General features: G+C 52.5%; 2 protein-coding genes across 6 annotated transcripts in view; both read left to right on the top strand.

Annotated features, from left to right (window-relative positions):
* Nucleotides 1–5392, top strand: part of ITSN1 (intersectin 1) — a 108692-nt gene extending 103300 nt beyond the window's left edge. For all 3 annotated transcript variants that reach the window (XM_074533568.1, XM_074533557.1, XM_074533563.1), the window contains 4 exons: nucleotides 95–177; nucleotides 281–364; nucleotides 810–983; nucleotides 2076–5392. In XM_074533568.1, coding sequence (XP_074389669.1) covers nucleotides 95–177; nucleotides 281–364; nucleotides 810–983; nucleotides 2076–2224 — 490 coding nt within the window. In that variant the 3' untranslated portion in view covers nucleotides 2225–5392. The remainder of the gene's footprint in view (nucleotides 1–94; nucleotides 178–280; nucleotides 365–809; nucleotides 984–2075) is intronic.
* Nucleotides 5393–11640: 6248 nt separating this feature from the next.
* On the top strand, nucleotides 11641–14952 carry DNAJC28 (DnaJ heat shock protein family (Hsp40) member C28). Of its 3 annotated transcripts, none has more exons than XM_074533542.1 (3): nucleotides 11641–11911; nucleotides 12790–12975; nucleotides 13607–14952. In XM_074533542.1, the coding sequence occupies exon 3, from the start codon at nucleotides 13657–13659 to the stop codon at nucleotides 14752–14754; it is 1098 nt and encodes a 365-aa protein (XP_074389643.1). In that variant the 5' UTR covers nucleotides 11641–11911; nucleotides 12790–12975; nucleotides 13607–13656; the 3' UTR covers nucleotides 14755–14952. The 3 variants fall into 3 exon arrangements, with proteins under 3 accessions (XP_074389643.1, XP_074389637.1, XP_074389641.1); XM_074533536.1 differs by having other exon boundaries at nucleotides 11642–11911; nucleotides 12790–12924; XM_074533540.1 differs by lacking the exon at nucleotides 11641–11911 and adding an exon at nucleotides 12004–12116 and having other exon boundaries at nucleotides 12790–12924.
* Nucleotides 14953–21990: the final 7038 nt, after the last annotated feature.

Below are 21990 nucleotides of genomic sequence, written 5' to 3'. Positions count from 1 at the left end.
GAAGGAGGGACAGCTTTAGTTTTGTCAGCTGTGCTCCAGCAGGGAAAAACAGGAATGGCATTTTGCAACTTTTCTTTCTCCTTTCCCTTCCAAGGACTGCCTGGGTTCAGAAGATCAAAGCTGCTTCAGAACTTTACATAGAGACTGAAAAGAAGAAGAGGGAAAAGGCCTACTTAGGTACAGCATAGGATATGGGGGGTGGTCTCATCTTCTGTGGAAAAGTCCCTGGGCAGGAAAATTCACTGGTGACATTTCTCTCTGCTCTCCTGTTGCACCACAGTTCGCTCTCAGAGGGCAACAGGCATCGGGAGGCTGATGGTGAATGTTGTGGAAGGCATTGAGCTGAAACCCTGCAGGTCCCACGGTGAGTGCCTTGGCTTTCCTTGCTCCATCCAGAGGACATTCCCATTTGCCAGCCTAGCTCTGCAGGGAAGTTCTGTCCCAGACATGATTTTGTTAAATGATGTGGGTTTAATGAAGGTAAAATAGGCAGAGGTGACTTTATGCAGCTGAACCACGGTCCTGCAGTTGTCCTGCACAAGGTTTTGTTTCAGGCTGGCTTCGTTTCCACCACACAAGTCATAAAGTCCTGAAGGGAAGGGTGGAGGGTGCTCAGCACCCAGCAGAGTATTCACTGTGATGGTGATGTAGCCCATTACAGAGGCAGTGAAGCAGCGGATGGGGCCAGGGGCCTGGTGTGGCCAAGGTCTGTCCCAGCTCAGGTGGCTGTCAGAGCAGAAGGAAGCTCAGGAGCAGGAGCACGCAGCTAACAAAGCCCCGCTCGTTCCTGTTTGTTCCCATCTTCCCAGGAAAGAGCAACCCCTACTGCGAGGTGACCATGGGCTCCCAGTGCCACATCACCAAGACCATCCAGGACACCCTCAATCCCAAGTGGAATTCCAACTGCCAGTTCTTCATCAAGGACCTGGAGCAGGACGTGCTGTGCATCACGGTGTTCGAGCGGGACCAGTTCTCCCCGGATGGTGCGTACGGGGCTGCCCCTGCCAAGGGCGTTTGCAGAGCTCTTTTTTGAGGAGGAGCATTCCTGCTGAGGGAAAGCAGAGGGAATGGGCTGGGCTGGAACATGACCTTTAAAGATACCCCAGACTTGACCCTCTTTGCATAGGAGGAGTCAACTTAACCTCACTCCACACAGTATCAGCACAAAAAGCATGCAGCTCCCTCTGGGTTTTGAGAGTTCCTTTTCTTGTGCAGTTGACAACAACTAAAATGTGATTTGTAATTCTGCTGAGACTCCAGAAAGCTCTGGATGCTGCTTGCACACAGATGGGTTCAGGCAGGAGGAAGAGAAATTACTTTGAGTTCCTGTTATATGCAATAACAGCAGCAAAAATGAGCCCAGGATCCCAAACCCAACAGTTTGGCTGGGAAAGGACCTTAAAGATCATCCAGTTCCAGCCCCTTCCATGGGTAGGGACACCTTCCACTATCCCACGTTGCTCCAAGCCCCATCCAGAATTTTGCATCAGAAATGACAGACATACTTATGTATTTTTTGAAACAAAACAGAGATACACACTTTAGTTAGAAACACTTGAACACTTCCAGGGCTGGGGATTCCACAGCCTCTCTCATTCTTATTTCCTAAGCTGGGATGAGCATGTGGAGCACCACAGGTGTATTCTGGAGTCACAATCTCAGGCACTGTTTGGGTAGGACTGGTACTGGCTCATTGACCTCGTTGCTGGGCTGATGACCTGCTTGGCTCAGTCATCTCCAGCAGGTTCACCCTCAGGTTTAACTGAGAACTTTGGCCTTTGGCCTGATTTTATATCATACAATCAAGAAGTCCCTGAGGCAAGGCAGCTGTGAATTCCATAGTGGGTTTTTCCACTCATGGGCCCATTTAGTTTTAATGCTGCTGCTGCTGCTGTTTCACATGGTCTGGCTGAATGCCCTGCTATGCAGCTTGGCAGCCTTTGGCCCCCTTCAAGAGCACAACTAGAGCAGGACTGAAAGCTTGTTTTCTCTTTGGCTGTGTGTGGGTGGAAGTTGAGGTCCTTCTGCAGGCTCTGGTTGCCCTCTCCTGAGCACGCTGTGTTTCTGCATTCCAGACTTTTTGGGCAGGACAGAGATCCGTGTGGCAGACATCAAGAAGGATCAGGGTTCCAAGGGGCCAGTTACAAAGTGTCTCCTTCTGCACGAAGTCCCCACGGGAGAGATCGTGGTGCGCCTGGACCTGCAGCTGTTCGATGAGCCTTAGGAGAGAGGGGCCAAAGTCAGAGTTGAGCCAGAGGTCGCTGCAGGAGGTGTCTGCAGAAGCTGTCACCGAGTCCTTGCTGGTGTGGCATGAAACTACTGCTCGCCCTTCACACGTCAGAGGGTTATCAAAGCAAACAGGAGCAGCTTTGTGCCTTGATAATTCTCACTGAACACACGAATCCCAATTTAGTGAGGAGATCTCCCTCAATCTCCCTGTGTGGAACTTGGCGTTGGTTTCCTGGGCTGGTGAAACAACCCTGTTGTTCCTTGTGCTGCAGTGGGGATAGCTGGCAAAACACATGGGTGGCTGTGCTTACTCCAGCTGCCCTGCTCTTTGATTCCCGTGGAGGAGGCAGTGTGGGTGTGTTTTGGAGGCTTTCTGAGGGTTTTCCCCTTCAGGAGTTCTGTGCCTATTGCCTAGCAGAGTGGTGTGTAAATGTGAGTGAATGGAAGCAGCAGTTTGCAGCAGGAAGATCTCTGAAGGTCTTCATGATGGTACTGAAAAGACTTAGAAAATAAATAGTCTATATCTATAAACAGAGAAGATTCTATTAACATACCACTTCATGACTCGTGTTGCCCCTGAAAATAAAAGCTGTCCAGGCGGTCTGCACAAGGATGAATTGCACTCCAGAAGAGTCCAGCCCTGGGTCCCTGTGGGAGTTGCTGTTGTGCCCAGGGCTGCAGTGCTGGGGCAGGAAGCCAAGGGTGAGGCACAGAGCCCTGCTGGTGTCGTGTGTCCCTCCCGGGTGCTCCTTCAGTGCTGCTGCTCCCAGGCCGAGCCTCCCCTGCAGTGGGCGAGAAGAAACAATCGTGGCTGCAGCTCAGGAAGGGACGGTCCGGCCTGCAGGGCCTGGTGTGCCCAGCACTGGGTGGTGCCCGGGCACGGAGCTGAGCTGAGCTCTCCTGTGTGCAGCCAGGGCATGGGGGCTCAGGGCGTCCCACGGGGCAGCTGCTGGGTGCCACCAGAGAGCTCGTGGTGCTCTGCAGAGTGGGGACCCCAAAGCCATCCGGGGAATGCAGGGCTCTCCATCCCTTTCACTCCATGGATAACAACGTCCAGGCCCACGTCCCTGTTTGGCAGAGCTCCCGGGCACAACGTCTGCTTTCCCTCAGGCACACGTGTGAGTGCCCTGCTGAGCCTGGACTCGGGGAACAAAACATCCCTGAGAGTCAAATTCCTCTTTGTTCTGCTTGGATTCCTTTTGTTCATGCCCTGCCACGCATCCACTGGTATTTTTGTAAGGACTTCATTCCGGATGGGAGGTGCCAGCCCGTGTCATTCGCATGTGAACGTTCTGTGGAGCTGTTGTTAGGTTTTGGTGTTCCTTGCATGTCCTTTCAGTACTGGTTCCCACCTCTCCTGTGTCGGCGGTGTTCTCTAGCACTCCAAGTCTTATTGGTTTCCATTAGGAAATTAGGATATATCCATAACAGGTAGGTAGGTCAGTATGGTAATAAGTGTAAACTGTGCTGGGAAGTGTCTGTGTATTATAATTTCCTAAAAGACCACTGTAATGTTTCAAGCAATGGGAAGGAAAAAAATGTATGTTGGAGGGACAACAAAGTTTACATTTCATACTTTTCAGAATCGCTTTATTATTTATTTATTGAAGATAGTGTAGAATTTTGTATCAGAAATGACAGACATACTTATGTATTTTTTGAAACAAAACAGAGATACACACTTTAGTTAGAAACTTTCAACTGACCACATTTTAGAGGGAGTGTGACTTCCTAGGCATGCATTTGTTTACCACTAACTGGCTGAAAACACGATTAAGAGAACTTTAAGTTTCTATTTTTCAATGTTGTTAAGAAAATTGTTTCAATTAAAATATGTAAATAGTACTAAACCCATGCTTTCCTAATTCCATATCAATACATTTTATTAAATATAATGTATATGAAAATACACATTGTTGTGGTAGGATAAAAAAAAGTGATAAAATCTATTACTGGAGTACCATTAAATGTCATTGTCTAACCTTTTATTGCTGTCCTAATTTTACTCAGTGCTGCCAACAGGGTGAACATTCATTTCAGTGTTTCACAAGTAGCATCGCTCTGTGTTAATAGTGTCATTTCACCAGCATCAATTACAGTGACAGCTGAACTGGCCAACAGGACAAAAAAATCTCCTGGCTGGAATGCAGGAGCCTTGGGCAGGGTTTGGAGGGAGCCCCAAGGAGCTGCACCTGCCTGAGGCTCCTTGGTGCTGGAAGTGGGGGACCCTTCACTCAGGGGCCCCCCTCAGACTGAAACCCATGTCATGGACATCAGAGAATCCCAGAATGGTTTGGGCTGGAAGGGACCTCAATGCCCACCCAGTGCCAACCGTGCCATGGCAGGGACACCTTCCACTGTCCCAGGTGCTCCAAGCCCCATCCAACCTTGGGCACTGCCAGGGCAGTGCTGTAGCAGCCTGTAGGATTGCCCCATTTTGGGGCACTGTGACAGAACAAGCACGAGCACCTTCCCAGCCCCATCACTTGGGATGTCCCATTCCCCCTGGATGCACAGCAGTGCTGAACTCCTGCCAGGGCCAGGCTGGAGTTTGGCTCACAGAGATCCAATGAATCCCTCACAATCCCTGCTAAAGGGGAAGCTCAGCCTGTCCCTGTGCATGGAGGACAGGCTGTGTCCATGCCCTGGTGACAGTGTCACTGCCCTTGGAGATGGGTGGCACACCAGCACTGCTGGCTTCCCAGACAGAGCTGTGCTCTCTGGAGTCACAGTCCCCAGAGCCCTGCCAGCCCATGCAGTGCCAGCTGTGCCCCACGGGCACCTTGTGCCCAGCCCAGAGCACTCAGTGCCACCTCCAGGGCACACCTGCAGGGATGGGCACTGCAAAGCTCCCTGGGCAGCCCCTGCCAATGCCACAGCACTTGAAGTGCTGTAAAATAAAACCACCCCCAGGCTGGCCTTGGCTCAGAAATGCTGAGAGGCTGCCCAGGGCAGAGCTGATGGAAAGCCAGGCAGGAAATCCAGGAGAGGCTGCTCAGAGCTGGGGAAGGGACTTGGGCACCTGGAGACAGAGCCCAGCTCTGAGCTGACACTGAGCCAAATAGCTGAGTGATTGCAGCAAGGTTTTCTCTAGATGCACTTAATTATTCAGTATTTTCTCAATGTGAGTTTTTATGAGGGCACTTTTTCAATGCTCGTTTTACAATTTTTTTACCCTTTAAAAATGTGACAGACAGAAAGACAAGGAAAGAAGGGGGCAGAGATTATCACTCCTGGCTCCAGCGTGGTTCCAGGTGACAGGATATCTCTCCTGGCTCCAGTGTGGTTCCATATGAGGAGACATTACTCCTGGTTCCAGCAATGATCCAGCTGTTGGGATGTCCAGGCTCAGGGACTTGGTGGGGGCACCCTTTTATGGACTGGGTTCCCCACCCTGAAATGAGTTTCGCACCTCTGTGCAAACTGGGCCTCCTGCACAGTCTGTTCTTTGAGAGCCTTCTGGAAAAAGGTCAGCGGCTTTGGGGGTCTTTGTGCTCTTGGCCCGAGTCCTGCGCTTGCAGTGCTGGGTTGTGCTGACCTCCAGGAACCACAACTGGGACATCTGTCCTGCCCAAGCGCTGCTCTGCCTCCCCCTCCAGGCCTGGCTGGCGCTGGTGTGGGCACTACTCCTCTGGCTGTGCCACCAGGCAGGGACACCAGAACAGCCCCATCACCAGCCTGGGACACCGGAACAACCTCTGCAACAGGCGGGGACACCGGAACAACCTCTGCAACAGGCGGGGACACTGGAACAGCCCCAACACCAGCCTGGGATACCGGAACAACCTCTGCAACAGGCGGGGACACTGGAACAGCCCCAACACCAGGCGGAGACACCAGAACAACCTCCGCAACAGGTGGGGACACCGGAATGTCCCCCGCGCCAGAGAGGGACAGCGGGATGACCCCCGCACCAGAGAGGGACACCGGAACAGCCCCAACACCAGGCGGGGACATCGGAACAGTCTCTGCAGCAGGCGGAGACACTGGAATGTCCCCTGCACCAGAGAGGGACACCGGGATGGCCTCTGCAACAGGCGGGGACACCGGAACAGCCCCCGCAGCACCTGCCTGAAGCGGGAGGGACGTTTCTCAGAGCGCTGGCTCTGTGCCTCTGTCACCTCCACACCAAGATGCTTGGGGGGCTCCTCCTCCTCAGCAGCTGCCAGCTTGGCACCTGTGGGACCCTCCAGGACCGGAGAGGGACTGGGCTCAGCAGCACAGGCTGGCTTTGCTGCCACCTCTGTGCCCACGTGCCTGGAACAGCTGGGTCCTTCCAGGGGGTCCTCGTCATCCACCAAGCCCAAGGGTTTGTTCCAGTTGTTGTTCTGGATGGCTTCATCTCCTTGAGACACCACTGGGGCTCCTTTGGAATGCACATTGTCACCAGCATTGAAATTGATAGATGACATGGAGTCCAACAGCTCTTGCCTGGGAGCCTCCGACTTCTCCTTGCACCAGTTCAGATTGGACAGTCCTTGGTGTCTGTCAGCTTCATGCTCTTCCTCCTCCTCAGCATCATAATCGTTGGGGAAGTTGGCTTCCAGCCAATCCAGCACCATCTGAAGCCTTGACACTCTCTCCACTGGCAGTCTAGGTGACAAGCTTGAATCTCTGTCCATACCACCGAGCAGGGCCCTCCTGGTCAGATCTTTGTCCTCACGTTCTTCCCAGTTGCAGAGCTCTTCATCCTCGTGTTCTTCCCAATGGGAGAGCTCTTCATCCTCCTCTTGTTCCCAATTGCAGAGCTCTTCATCCTCATATTCTTCCCAATGGGAGAGCTCTTCATCCTCCTCTTGTTCCCAATTGCAGAGCTCTTCATCTTCTTGTTCTTCCCAATGGGAGAGCTGTTTGTTGTCATCCTCTTCCCATGGGGACATGTCTTGGACATCATAGTCTTCCCCAAACCACAGCTCTGTTTCGTGTTTGACGTCTGCTGGGGAAAGCTTCTCATCCTCATAGTTAACCCCTTGGGACAGCTCTTTGTCACTGTCACTGTTCCCCTGGGACAGCTCTTTTTCATCCTTCTCTTCACCCAGGGACAGCTCCTTGTAACTCTTGCTGTCTCCTCGGGAGAGCTCACTGTCACCTTCCACTGGGGACAGCTTCTCCTCATTGCTGTTTTCCCCCGGGAAGAGCTTGATGGCCTCTTCCAATTTGGACAGCTCACGGTCACTTGTGCTGTCCTCTGGACCAACCTCGATGGCTTCTTCCACTTTGGACAGCTCCTCATCAGCTGGGCCATCCCCTGAAACCACCACGACGTCCTCTTCTACCGGGGACAGCTCCTGGTCCCTTGTGTGGTTCCCTGGAACAACCTCAATGTCCTCTTCAACTTTGGACAGCTCCTGGTCACTTGTGCTGTCCACTGGAAAGAGCTCACTGTCATCTTCCACTGGGGACAGCTCCTGGCCACTCTTGCTGTCCCCTGTAAGGCTCCCGATGGCCTCTTCCACTGGGGACAGCTGTGGGTCAGTGCTGCTGTCCCCTGTAAGGCTCTCAGTGGCCTCTTCCACTGGGGACAGCTCCTCATCACTGCCATGTTCCCCGTGGGACAGCTCGTTGTCATTGCTCTGTCTCTCCAGCTCTGTGCCCGTGAGGCTGCGCCCCATGGCTCGAGCCCCCGAGGGGATGGGCAGCACAGGCAGCAGCTGCCAGCTCGGGGACACACGGGCTGTGCCCTCCTGGGCCACCCTGAGCGGGGGCAAGAGCACCCTGGGCACGGGGGTGTATGGCTGCCAAGCACAGGGGCTGCAGGGCTGGGGCTCCTTCTCCCTTGTGCTCCCCAGCTCTGTGCCCCGGCTCTGAGCATCCCTGGGGCTCACCAGGTAGGGCAGTGGTGACAGCGGTGACAGGGCTGGCAGAGGTGGCAGGGGTGGCAGTCTGTCCCCACAGAGGGACAGGGCCTGGCTCCAGCTGTCCTGTGGCACTGCCTGCGGCTGCCCGAGCTGCACCTGTGGGACCTTGAGGTGTTTGGGCTTTCTGGGTCCTACCTTTGGCTGCCCCAGGTGCAGTGGTGGCAGCTTGATGGGCATCAGCGAGGAGCAGTAGGAGGATGAGGATGAGGAGGCGTGGGATGAAGACGGCTCCCTCGGCAGGACAAAGGTCCTGGCCCTGTCCCTGCACTGGCCTCTCCTTTCTGCTTCATCCCTCACTCTCATCCTCCTCTGCACACTCAACAGTTGGCCTTGGGCAGGCTGGGAGTTCCCCTTCTCCTTGTTCATTTTCTCAGTAATTTCCATTGTCCTCCAGCGCAGTCAGACACAGGGAGCTGCTTCCTGCACAGAGAGCGGCTCTCCTGCGACTGGGCACCGCAGGGCTCTGCGCCCCTTAGACACCCTCAGCCAGGCCGGGGCTCCCTGATGTCACAAGACTCTCTGGCCACCACCACGTCCCACATCACAAAGGGCCCCGACACCGTGTGCCTGTGTCACCAGGGCCTGGGATTGGCTCTGGCAGCATCGCCACACGGCTGCCCCCAGGCCAAATCCCCTGTGCCCATACTGGGGCCAGGGATGTGCAATGGGACACGAACCACGCGGGGTTCAGCCTCTCTGGGAGAAAGAAACGAGTGTTTGAGGCTAGCTGGGAGAGAAAACTACTCCCGATGGCACTCATCTGTTGTACATGGAACTCAAAAGGCATAACAAATACTAGAAAGGTATAATTAGAAATACATGGTTCAAAAGTCATAAATGGGTAGTTAGGAGCAACATCTCTACTTACAAATGAATTACGAAAAGAAGAACTATGCTACAAAATACTTACACAGTTTGTGTCAGTTGTTGTTCTCATTCTTTTTAAACTTCCAAATTTGTTTCCTGTGCTCTTCATTATTGTGGAAACATTGAAGCAAAACTGAGCAGCATCAGGGAAACACCAGCAGCTGGCTCCAAGGCTGCAGAATGGCTGTGCAGCTCCCGCAGGACTGCCATGCTTCAGCCAGGCACAAAAGCCCCTCTCCTTTCCCACAAGGAGTAAAATCAGAGCTCCTCCTGATTTCCTAGGCTTGCCCTGCATCACTGATCCAGAACCTCCTCCAAGTGTGGTGAGTGAGAGGAGACAGATCAGGCGTGCTTCTGGACCACCTGTTTTCTCTCCAATTTCCCCACTCCTGAAACAGTGCCAACCTGCACGTGGGAACACACCAGATGTCCCTCAGGCCTCTCCTCTGGGCTGGAGCCCTACAGGGCAGCTCCACCATGAACAATTCCTTTTCCCATTGCAGCAGTCTCCTTTGGTGTGGAAAAGAAAGAAGTGAGAATTGGAGGTCCCCTTCTCCTTGTCCGTCTTCTCAGTAATTTCTGTCATCCTCCAGCACAGATGGACCCAGGAAGCTGCTTCCTCCAGACAGCCAGCAGCTCCCTGGGCACTGTTTGCCTCCTTCGGGACAGTTCCCTGGAAGTGTCCTGTGCCCCTTGGCAGAGCCCTTTGTCCTCATCTGCTTCCCACTGGGAGAGCCCTTTGTCCTCATCTGCTTCCATGGGGACATGTCTTGGACATTACACTCTTCCCCAAAGACAGTTCTTTGCCATATTTGCTGCCTCCTTGGCAAAGCTTATTGTTGCTGCTGTTATCCTGTTGGGAGAGCTCCTCGGCACTGTCACTCTCCCCTTGGGACAGCTCTTTCCTGTGGTAGTCCTGGCCCTGGGATGTGTCCTGGTCACTGCTTGGCCCCTGGGGAGAGCTCGGTGGCATTTTCCCTTTGGACAGCTCCAAGGCACTCTTGTTATCCCCTGGGTCAGTGTCATCTGCCCTGGGCACTCCTGTTTCTTTAGTTCATCTTCCTACTATTTGTTCTCTTCCCACTGGGACATTGAAGACAGACACCTCCAGCAGGAAGGTGCATGCAGCAGTGTTCTGGAACAGGGATAACCCAAGGGCAGCACAGGAACAACAACCACTTTGTGCCCTCCTGATTTCATGAAACATTTTCCTGTTGGAAAAATGAACAGGGGCAGCTCTACATGCAGACCAGCCTGACTTCTGTCAGCCCCTGGCTTCACACACAGGAAGGAAACCTGTGAGCTGTTGAGCTGCAATGGGATGAAGAGTTTCCACTTTGGACCAGGAACTGCTGGGTACCAGCCCTCTCTTTGCAGCAATTTGTTCAGCTTGGCAGAGGTGAGACACATCCTCACTGCTCTCACAGCAAGTACTTCAATCACAGATGCAGCCTTAACTGGGAGAGGTTTGTCTTTTCTCCCACTCCCTGTCTTTGCTCCCACTCCCTGCTGCCTCCATGCAGAGCTCCCCAGCCCACCTGAGCTGTGATGACCATGTACAGCCCCTTCATGGCACCTCTCCTCACAGCCCCTCCATGGCACATTTCCTCTCAGCCCCTCCATGGCACATCTCCCCTCACACCCCACCATGGCACCTTTCCCCTCATGGACCCATGTCCTGGTTTAGGACAAATTAGGGGAAATCTCCAAGAGGGAGCCCCCCAGAACAAAACAAACCTCCAACCACCCCTCCCCCAACACCGGGTTCGGGAAGGAATTTCTCGGAGGAGCAAAGTGGAAAACAAAACCTATTTATTTACAAGTAACAAAAGAACACTCCCCAACACAAGAAAAGAAAAGGGACCAGACTGTGTTGTGGAGGGCGCCGAATCTTCTCTAGCAGGCTTCGGGTGTCCTGGAGCTCGCAGGTCCGATCCGGAGCCGGTCCAGTATCTTCAGGGGAGGGTAAGAAAGAGAGAGAGAGAACAAAAGAAAAAGGAAAAAAAAAAACAGCGCAAAAGCAAAAAGCAAGCAAGCAAGCAGCTAGCAAAGCCAAGCAGCAAAAGCCAAAAGCCAAAAGGTGCCTGGTCACACCCCCCCCCCCCCCCCCCTCCTCCTCTCTTCCCCATCCCGCCACAGCCAGACTGCCGGGGGGGGGGGTGGGGGAAAAGGCACAGCTGCCAGACATAACACACGATATTGGGATAAAAGCTGTCACCCCACGACAACCCACCATGGCACCTCTCCCCTCACAGCCCCACAGTGGCACATCTCCCCTCACACCCCACCATGGCACCTCTCCCCTCACAGCCCCTCCATGGCACATTTCCCCTCACAGCCCATCATGGCACACCTCCCCTCACAGCCCCACCATGGCACATCCCCCCTCACAGTCCCACCATGGCACATGTCCCCTCACAACCCACCATGGCACATCTCATGGCCCCACCATGGCACATCTCCCCTCACAGCCTCACCATGGCACATCTCCCTTCACAGCCCCTCCATAGCACCTCTCCCCTCATGGACCCACAATGGCACATCTCCCTTCATGGACCCACCATGGCACATCTCCCCTCACAGCCTCACCATGGCACCTCTCCCCTCACACCCCGCCATGGCACATCACCCCTCGCGCCTCCCTCCCCTCACGGCTGCGGCGCCGCTCGGGCGCCCCCTGGCGGAGAGCGGGGACAAGCGGGACCCTCTCCGCCCTGCTCCCTTCCTTCTCCACTCTTTCCCCTCTCTCTCCCTCTGCCTGCCCTACTTCCCTGTCCCTCTCTCTCCCCGACCCTCCGGTCTGGCCCCTTTGTTGCCCTCCCTGCCCGCTCCTTCCCCTCTCTCTGTCCTTGAGCGCGGGTCACAGCGCGGCCCGTCCCTCCTCTTCCTGCGGCCCCTCCTCTTCCTGCGGGTCCGTTACCGGCCCGCTCCCGGGGCCGGCCGGCGGCACCAGGCAGGTGAGGCGGGGGCGGGCCGGGCTCCAGGTGCGGGACCCCGGGCAGCAGGGAGGGAGGGAGCGGAGCTGGCTCCTGGGGGGCCCAATGCATCCCCCCTTCCCAAATCCCAGCGGCATCGCTGCGTTCACGCTGCCAGGGAATAATCATCCTTGCCCAGCCGGCCCCCTCGCGGGGTGAGGGTTCTGTATATGGATCTTAACAACAGGTTTGTTAAAATCGGGGCTGCCGGGTTATGCGAAAGTCACTTTCGGAGCAATAATCGAACTTTAAAAGTGTGTTTACTGATCATTCTCTTTAAATAGTAGTTACATGGGGTTTTATGGCGGTAGGAAAATTAGTAGCTATCTTTGTCACCCAGATGGAATGAAATCACTGGGTCATAAATAAAAGGTGTTAATGAGCTCCGTTATCACAAGCTGATGACTTAATGCCTTACATGGATCAAAGCCAGCTGAAAATATCGAGGATTGATCCAGTCCCAAGTCCTTGTCCTTTTCCTTCTCTGGGTTAGGGCAGAAGGGCAGTTTGGTTTGTGCAGAAGACATAAATGCTGCTTATTCTTTAATTAACCTTGAGGAGTTGATTTGACCTAGTTTTTTGTTTGGAGATGGAGTGAGCAAAGGAGATGTTGCCCTCTCTGTGTCTTTAGCTCCACTGATCCAGCATTTCCATAAGGATTTCCATGAATAAAGAAGAGCTGGCTGATGTGTAACTGGTGTGTCCAGTTAGTGTTATATATTTCTACTTTGATTTTACCTAAGGACTGACTTTGTCACCTGCTGAGGTGCTGTCCTGGCTGTGTCCCCAGATAACCCAGAATCACTGGAATTGCTGACACAGTGACACACTCACTGCTATCGATCTGTTCTGAATTCCAGGTTTGTGCCCCTGCCTGGCACCAGCGAAGGAAGTTGGCAACTGCAGGGATACAAAGGCTGACTTAGTGAATCTGTAACCTGAGTGCTGATCCAGATGTTGCTGTGCTGTGATGACCTCCTCTGCCAACGTACCAGGTCGTAGCTCTTGATCCAAGGGAATAGGAAATTGAGCTATTATTGCTGAATGTAGGTACAGAGGAGAAGGGAGGGTTTTGTTTCAGCATTTATTGCTCAGCATCAAGCTTATTTCCAGTTTACAATGTTTGCTGAAAGGCAATAAAATAAACAGTAGAAGAATAAAGGTGATAAAAATTCTTCCAGGGAATTCTGCAGTGCAGAACAAACCCGTGTTCCTGTTGTCATACCGGGAAAAAAGTAAATTAAGAATTAATTTTCAGTTACATTGTAACACTACTACTTCAATACAAATTAATTAGAAATTAAGTAAATTAATGACTTTAAGCTTAGGAAGGGCAGGGCTGGATGGGATATTGGGAATGAGGAATTGTTCCCTGGCACAGGGTGCCCAGAGCAGCTGGGGCTGCCCCTGCATCCCTGGCAGTGCCCAAGGCCAGGCTGGACACTGGGGACAGTGGGAGGTGTCCCTGCCATGGCAGGGGTGGCACTGGATGGGCTTTTTCCAACCCAAACTATTCTAGGATTCTGTGATTTCAGTAATAGTCTGTAAAAGAAAAAAATACTGCTAAATTTCAGTAGGGATTTCTTTAATATATCAGGCTAAAGATAAGACTTATGCCCCGGAAGTTCTTTAAAAAAAAGGATATTTAACATGATTTTTGTTCAAATGTGTCTGTAGGTTCTTTATAATGTAGCTGCACGTGAAGAAATCCCCAGTGGCTTTGTGTCATGCTGAGTAACAACATGGGGCACTGTTTGGTGGGACGGGGAGCCATGATCCCAAGGAAGCTGAAGCCATTTCTGTGCAGGATGTTGTCGGGTTACAAACCCGAAAACGACGTCAAGGACTCTTACAAGGTTCTGGAGCTGGAGGAAGGCTGTTCCCTCGACGACGTCAGGAACTCGTACCACAATCTTGCCAAAAAATACCACCCTGACAGCAGCTCCGGCATGGCCGACTCCAGGGCCTTCATACGGGTGGAGGAGGCCTACAGGGTGGTGCTCGGCGACCTGGCAGCCAAACAGAAATCAGACTCCGGCGAGGAGGAGGAAGACCAGTTCAAGTCCAAGTCCCTGCAGCACAGGCACTACCTGAGCTTCGAGGGCGTGGGCATCGGCACGCCGAGCCAGCGGGAGAAGCAGTACATGCAGTTCCGCGTGGACCGCGCCACCGAGCAGGTGCTGGAGTACCGGCAGCAGCGCCTGGAGAGCCGCTACGCCGGCAGCGACCTCAGCAGGGCCCAGGACGTGCGGCAGAGCAAGAAGGTGAAGATCACCCAGGCCGTGGAGCGGCTGGTGGAGGACCTCATCCAGGAGTCCATGGCCAAAGGAGACTTCGACAACCTGAGCGGCAAAGGGAAGCCCTTGCAGAAGTTCTCGCACAGCCCCCACATCGACCCCATGACCCACAACCTGAACAGGATCCTCATCGACAACGGCTACCAGCCCGAGTGGATCCTGCTGCAGAAGGAGATCCGCGAGACCATCGGGCGCCTGAGGAAGAGCATCGTGGCCTCCAGGAGGAAGCTGGGGGAGCCCATGACGCTGTCGGAGCAGAAGCAGTGGGGCCGCGTTTGCGAGCAGTTCGCGGAAGACATCAGGAAGTTGAACAAGAGGGTGGACAACTTCAACCTGGTGGTGCCCATCCTGAGCAGGCAGATGGTGCATTTCAGCACCGACAAGGAGATCCTGCGAGCGCGAAAGACTTACGAGGCCGTCGTGGAGAAGGTTTCTGATCCAGGCATGAAGGAGGACGGGGGGGAAGAGGGCGAAAGGTTCGGGTGGAAGTCTGCTCTCTTGAGGTGGTTAAAACTTGCACCGAAATAATTCATGCTAATTCCTCTTGCCAAGGTTTTGGAATGCACTTTATTAATGAAATATAGCACTAGAGAAATTTCAGGTTCGCTGGAAATGTCAAATCCACGCTGTTGCACTACTTGAAGGAAATTTGGTTGTGTGATGACCATTTGCATTATAAATAATTGAGATACTTTTAAATATTATTAAATGAAATGTGCCACTTTGGGTTGTGGTAGAGTTAATTTTTCTCATCGTTAGTCTGGGGCTGTGTGTTGGGCTCGGGCTGGAGGCAGTGCTGACCATTCCAGGGTGGTTTTATTGCTGGGCAGGGCTTGCACAGCACCTTTTGTGCCCTCCCCACCTCCCCACCCCTGAGCAGCTGCTGGCTGGCTTAAACCACAGCAGCAACAAATCAGTTCTTCTCTTGCAGGCCATTTTCCTTCTGCTGAAATCCAAATTAATGCTTCACTTCAGCACAGTAATCACTTTTACAGGCTCTTATCACTTCAAAGGGGAAACAGAGGCATAAGAAAACCACATTAAAATGGAGTCTTGCCGTGCCCTGTTTGACCTTTGCTCTCTTATTTCAGTACTTACAACTCATGAATTTTTGGCAGGTTCTCTGCATGTTTTTTAAAAGTACATTCACCTCTTCAAGGGTAAATTCACTGGCTGTGAAGGGAGGGTTCTGGATGTCTTGGCTCGGAATGTGCATGTGCACAAGTCCATTTTTGCGTCTTTTACAGAGAAAGAGGTCTTGGAAATTTATTTATTGGTGAACACCCCCTGCCATGGGCAGGGACACCTTCCAGCTCTGTGTATGAATGTTTATTTCCATAATTTATTCTTGTTTATAACAAAAACTTAATTAAAGATACTGTGAATTAAAGATACTTTTCTGAAGGTCCTTTGACATGGCACTCTCAAAAATCTCACATTTTGATTCACGTTGGGATCTGCAATAATTGGATCAGAATTGCTGTTCAGACAAATCCAGTGGGAGATTTCAAGAGCAAATCCAGTTCGTGGCACAAGGGTGAATAGAAACCAGTTTGCAGGAAATGGGACCCACTTTGGCTCACAAAGAAGCATCAGCACTTCAATACCAGAGGTGCCATAAAGGGTGAATCAGCAGAATGAGGGATTTTTATGTTCTTATTAAAACCACTTGGGTTTAAATGGGGCAGGTATGACCTGACTGAGGAACTTCAAATCAGCCTTGCACTGATGCCATCAAAACCTGCCAGGCACAAAAATCCACTTCTGCAACATTTACAGTGACAATGGAAAAAATAATTTCTGCTTTAATGTTCCCCAGGTGTTTAGAGGAGTTCAGTGTTTCACGGCTTGTCTATAATTTTGTTGCTCTTAAGAGCAGTGTTTAGTCCATACTAAGGAATATCAACCACTGCACACAGAAAATCGAGGAGAGAATGGCCTTCAGAAGGAATTTTTCTGGCTGACACTGGACTGTTAATTTGATAGATGTTGTTTTATGGCTGTGAAAAAGGGTGCAGTCATTGCTGACCCCAGATCCAAAACCACGTTGTTTATTCCCAGAACTTCCTGTTTGTTGGTTTAATGGCCACATGCCTCGTGGCTTGAAAGGCTTAAGTGACATCTTAATATGAAGACAAAAGATTGCATAGGTATGTAATTTTATATATTATGAAGATACAATATTTGATATATCAGTTTTTCTCAGGGTGAGGAATCTGTTCCTTGCCCAACAGGACAAGCGGGAATGGCTTGAAACTGAAAGAGGGATTTAAACAAAGTATTGAGAAGAAATTCCTCCCTTCTCTAGGCACTGTAGATGCTGAGGATTTCTGTGTTTCAGAGCAGTAACATCTCGGGATGAACGTGGAGATACAGAGGAGGCTCTGAGGAGGAGGAATAAAGGAGAAGCAAGAGCAGGGCACCTTGTAAAAGAAATATGTACGTGATAAATGTTTATTCTTATGCCCCTCTGAGGGAGCAGGGAGTGTGGTGTCTCTGGGCTTGATGGAGCACAGTGTGTACATTTAAATTAAGGTTTAAAATGAAGCAGGGAGGACTTTGAGCACAATGTGATTCTTTCAATTCCATATCTGTGAGATGTGCCCTCTAATCCTCAAAACGCTGACTTTTATCCAGTTCTTTTCCCAGGGCTTTTATTCAACATCTGTCTTTTGGCACTTATTTGTTTGGCTGTTTTAGATGGCCATTTATTGACATGTATGTTATCCCCATATTGCTTGTCCAGTATTGCTTGTCCTTCTAACCCAGACCATTCCGTGATTGATCCTATGAGTTAGAATTTATCCATGTTTATTAATTCCCCTTATTTTCATTAAACCAGACAGCGGACTGAGATGTAAGAGCATTTAGGGGTGAACGTTATCTATTCCAACACGAGAATAACAATACTGTGCTGTTCCCGTGGGGCGGCGAAGGAGGCCGGGGGTCACTCCCGGCCGTGTGGCGGCGGCTCTGGGGCTGAGGGGCCGTGAGGGGGCGGCCATGGCGGGAGGGGCTCCGGCCGTGAGGGAGGGGGCGGGGCCTGAGGGAAAGGCGGGAGCGCCCTGGCCCCGCCTCTTCCCGCCCCGCCCGAGCGGCACAGGGCGGGGCTTATGGCGTGTGGCGCCGCATTGGCCAATCACACCGCTCTGTCCTTACCCGGCCCTCGGCTGACGCGCAGCGCTCGGCTCTGATTGGGCAGAGGGCACGTCAGTCAGGGGGCTCGGTGCCCTCAGGCGGAAGCGTCTCGCCCGGAGCGGGTACGTGCGGCCGCGCCGGGCCGGGCCGGGCGGCACCGGGACGGGGACCGGGACGGGGACCGGGACAGGGACTGGAACCGGGATCAGGGACAGGGACAGGGAGCGAGATGGGGGGCGAGAGAGAGAGCGGCACCGCACCGGGAGGGACCCGGGGCCGCTCCCTGGGACACCGGCGTGTCGCGGATTGTCCGGCCCTGAGGGCGCGCCGCCGGGGCTCCGCGGGGAGCGGGCTCGGTAGGGGAGGTTAACGGAGAAAATGCCGTGTGTTATCTAAATAACAATGTACCCAGCCGGCCGTAAGAACCCCTGGCGGGGCTGTAGCTCGGGCTCGGGGCTCGCCGTGCCCCGCCACGCCCCGGTGCCAGGGCGGGCACAGCGATGCGCTCGGAGCGGGCCTGAGGCAGAACCAACCCTGAGAATTGCGGGATCCAGATGGGCTCTGTACCCGGCCTCCTCAATTTTAAACTTTAATATGGCTCTTAAAGAACCTCTGCTGCGGGGAGTCCTGGGGCTGAGCTGCACATTGGTGTAAAGGGATAAACCATGGAATTGTTTGAGTCGGGTTTGGAGGGACATTAAATCCCGGCCAGTGCCACCCCTGCCATGGCAGGGACACCTCCCACTGTCCTCGGCTGCTCCTCAGTGCCCAGCCTGGCCTGGGACACTGCCCGGGACCCAGGGCTTTGTAAGGAATGGAAATATGTTAATATCACTTTTTAATAACTTTGCTACACAGCCTTGTTTTTGTGCAAATTAGCTTAAAATTTCCTTTCTTTGCTCTTGTCTTTCTGTAATACTTAAAAATCAGTGCTGTGGAATAGGGAGAATGAAAGTGAAAGTGCAGGAAATCACTGAAATAAGTGGGAAAACGGCAGTGGTTGTTACAGGAATGTTCACATAAGCCTCTGATATTGTTTTCATCCTCTGTGCATGTGGGGAAATGTGTGACCTAAAGGATATTCTGAGGAGTTGCTTGTGGAAGAGGCATCTTCTTCAAGGAAAACTTGAATATCCCTCATGTCTTTAAGTTTATTCCCTTTTCCTTTTGTATTTTCCTGTCTTTGGAAACAGGCAGTTCTGTTCTTTACTAACCCAGTGATATTCCACATAAGGCATTTTTCTTCTTGCAGACTTTTCATATTTCCTTGCAACTGCTTTCAATATTTTGTTCATCAGTTCATTTGGGGAGAGAAGAGCTGCTTTTCAGGTGGAAATGTGGAGCTGCTGTTGTGTTTTCTGTCTGCACAGCAGAGCAGTGGGTTTGCTCTCCATGCTCCCCTCTGCCAGGGTGGTTTTCCAGCTCCAGAGTCCCCAGCTGGTTCCTGCAGAGGTGTTTGTGTGTGCTGGGCAGGCTGAGGAATGTCCCTGCCTGCCCTTGGCACAGGGGAGGAGGCTGATGGTGGGAAGGGCGTTGAAGGACAGGAATTCCAAGGGCTGGACCTGGTTCCTGCCTGGGAGCTGTGTGGGTGGGGGAGTTGAGAGCAGGGATGAGTCCTGCACTTTGATCCAGGTGGGAAATCCCAGCTGAAGGCATCTGCCTCCCCAGAGGGTGTGTGCAGGGCTGGCAGCTGTCCCTGTGTCCCTGGGAGTTGAAATGCAGTTTATTGTGTGCTTCCTCTTTTTCTAAGGAATTATGGAGAATTACAGATCATGGAATGTTTGGGTTGGGAGGGACCTTAAATCCCACCCAGTGCCACCCCTGCCATGGCAGGGACACCTCCCACTGTCCCCAGTGTCCAGCCTGGCCTTGGGCACTGCCAGGGATGCAGGGGCAGCCCCAGCTGCTCTGGGCACCCTGTGCCAGGGCCTGCCCACCCTGCCAGGGAGGAAATTGTTCCTAATATCTGATCTAAACCTGTAATTTTTCAGTTCAAGGCCATTCCCTGTGTGCTGTCCCTGCATCCCCTGGCAATTGTCTCTCTCCAGCTTTCCTGGGGCTCCTCCAGGCCCTGCAAGGCCGCCCTGAGCTCAGCCCAGAGCTTCTCCTGTGCAGGTGAGCAATGCCAGCTGTGCCAGCCTTTCCTGCCAGCAGAGCTGCTCCATCCTCTGCCCATCCTGGAGCCTCCTCTGGGCTCTGCAGCAGCTCCAGCTCCTCCCTGCGCTGGGGCAGCTCTGCAGGTGGGGAATCACCTGTGGGGCACAGGGACACAATCCCAATCCCATTTCCTTTCCTCGTTCTCGATCCCCAGCCCAGGACACTCTGCCCCTCTGACTGCCCTGCCCACTGTTGCTTTGGGGCCCCTTTATCCCCCAGGGATGCTCTGCTGAGGTCCCTTGGGAGATCTCTCCCCTCCCCTGTGTCAGTGCATTCCTTTTCTCTGCCATATTAAATCCAGGATATTTTAGCTGGATTTCTTGAATACCTTGGGTGGTTTTGCCCATCCCTTTTGTGCTGTCCCTGTGCCAGAGCAGCTGGGGCTGCCCCTGCATCCCTGGCAGTGCCCAGGGCCAGGTTGGACACTGGGGCTGGAGCAGCCTGGGGCAGTGGGAGGTGTCCCTGCCATGGCAGGGGTGACACTGGGTGGCTTTAAGGTCCCTCCCAACCCATTCCATAATTCCCTGTTTCCCTGCAGCCACTGCCAGGCAAGGTCCCTCAGCCCACAATGGGACAACAGCAGGAATTGTGAGAGTTCTGGTGTGGGTGGGTGAGGAGCTGGGAGGGGAAAGCAGGAATTGCTGCAGGACAGGGACAGACACAGCTCCAAAGAGGAACAGAGAAATTGGAGCCATTTAAGAGTGGAAAATGAGGAAGGGCTTCAGAAGCAGCTGTAACTCAGCTGAGGAGCTGGGCAGGGGCTGCAGAATCCCTGAGGAGCTGGGAAGGGGCTGCAGAATCCCTGAGGAGCTGGAAGGGGCTGGGAGGCAAAGGAGGCTCAGGGGCCCTCGTGGCTCTGCACAAGGCCCTGCCAGGAGGGCACAGCCGGGGGGGTCGGGCTCTGCTCCCAGGGAACAGGGACAGGAGCAGAGGGAGCGGCCTCAGGCTGGGCCAGGGCAGGCTCAGCTGGGACAGCAGCAGCAATTTGCCCATGGAAAGGGAGCTCAGGCCTTGGCAGGGGCTGCCCAGGAAGCTTTGCAGTTCAGGGGTGGCCCTGGGTGGCCCTGGATGATTTCCAAGGCTTTTCCCACCCTGCTGACCCTGGAATTCTGTAGGAGCACAGCAATTCCCTGTGAAAGCTGTGGGATGAGCAGGGATCTGACCACTGCCAGGGACAGGTGAGAGGAGAATTCCCGAGGAGAATCACCAGATGGCTGAGCCCAGATGCTGCACAAATTAAAATAACTTTGGGATTTGAAGTGGTATCACAAGTGTGGGTTTCTGGAGGACAAACCTTTGGAGCATGTTCTGGGAGGTGACCTGTGTTTGCAGCATGGACAAACTGTTTATTGATTGATTTTTATTCCACTTCTTCTCCCTGCTGTTATTAACCAGAACATGTTCTCCAGCAGTCTGTGCTGTCACACAGTTGTGAAGGACATTTTTGTTATTCTTTACCAAGTGGCTGGAAATGAGTTATGGCATGTTGGGAACTGGAGGAGTTGACAATACTAAAGCAAATTAGAATGGTGCTAAGGGCAGCTGTGAGTCAGTTAATTAACTTTGCTTTCCTCTTCCCATATTTGAGGCTCCCTGTGACCTTTTCTCTGTGCACTGAGACCTTCTCTACCCTCAGAATCAGGGTTTGATTTGCTGAGTTGGGCTCTTTCTCTGTGTTAAAAAGGCACTAAATATTATTATCTGTTAGATTGGAGACTGGAAATATTACAGTTTAATTGAGACTCCTTGACACAACTTATGGACCAAGTTCTGCCATAAACTTTGGGGTTGTGTGGTGATTTTCTTTTGTAGTTCTGAGTAAGGGAGGTTGTTTTGTGAATATAGCTCAATACAGCACCAACAGAGTTTATCATGGAATGGTTTGGGCTGGGATGGCTTTAAAACAATCTCCTTCCCTCTCCTGCCATGGGTGGGGCAAATTCCACTGGAAGGCTCTGTGTAAAACCTGAATTCTGTAAAAACCCCAGACTGGAACTCGTGGGAGTTGTCCAACATCTGGAGACGTTCCTGATTGATACTGAGAGTCTGCCTAGAGCAGGGGCTGGACAGAGTTAAAGGAATAAAGTAATAAAGAAATAAATAAGGAATTAATCCCTTACTAAAAGGCCTTTAAAGGATGCACAAGGCAGTACAATAGCCTGGCTGTCCAAGATGGACCCTGGGTCAGGAGTTTTCACACTTTTATAAGTTTTGCTCCATTTCGATATTGGGGTTAATTACAATTACAGCTCCAGGTGATGCAGTCCAGCCTTCCAGACGCTCTCCTCAATTCACTGTTTTTACACTTTTTGGGGCTGAAGCTGCAGTGGTGTCCTTGGTTCTGGGCTGGAAAAGGATTGTTCTGTGTGACTGAGCTGTGAGAACTGCTGACACTTTCTGTGAAGTTCAGAGTCACACACTAAGGCAGTACAGAATCTGGAAAATATGAAAGCTCAGACTGAAGGCATC

Source organism: Zonotrichia albicollis, chromosome 2 (assembly GCF_047830755.1).
Source record: "Zonotrichia albicollis isolate bZonAlb1 chromosome 2, bZonAlb1.hap1, whole genome shotgun sequence".
Taxonomy (NCBI): domain Eukaryota; kingdom Metazoa; phylum Chordata; class Aves; order Passeriformes; family Passerellidae; genus Zonotrichia; species Zonotrichia albicollis.
The sequence above is the reverse complement of the archived record's forward strand: the minus strand, read 5'-3'. Positions and strand labels throughout refer to the sequence as shown.

Excerpts from the sequence above, each read along its gene's own strand:
- DNAJC28 (XM_074533542.1), top strand. The coding sequence starts at position 13,657 with ATGCTGAGTAACAACATGGGGCACTGTTTGGTGGGACGGGGAGCCATG.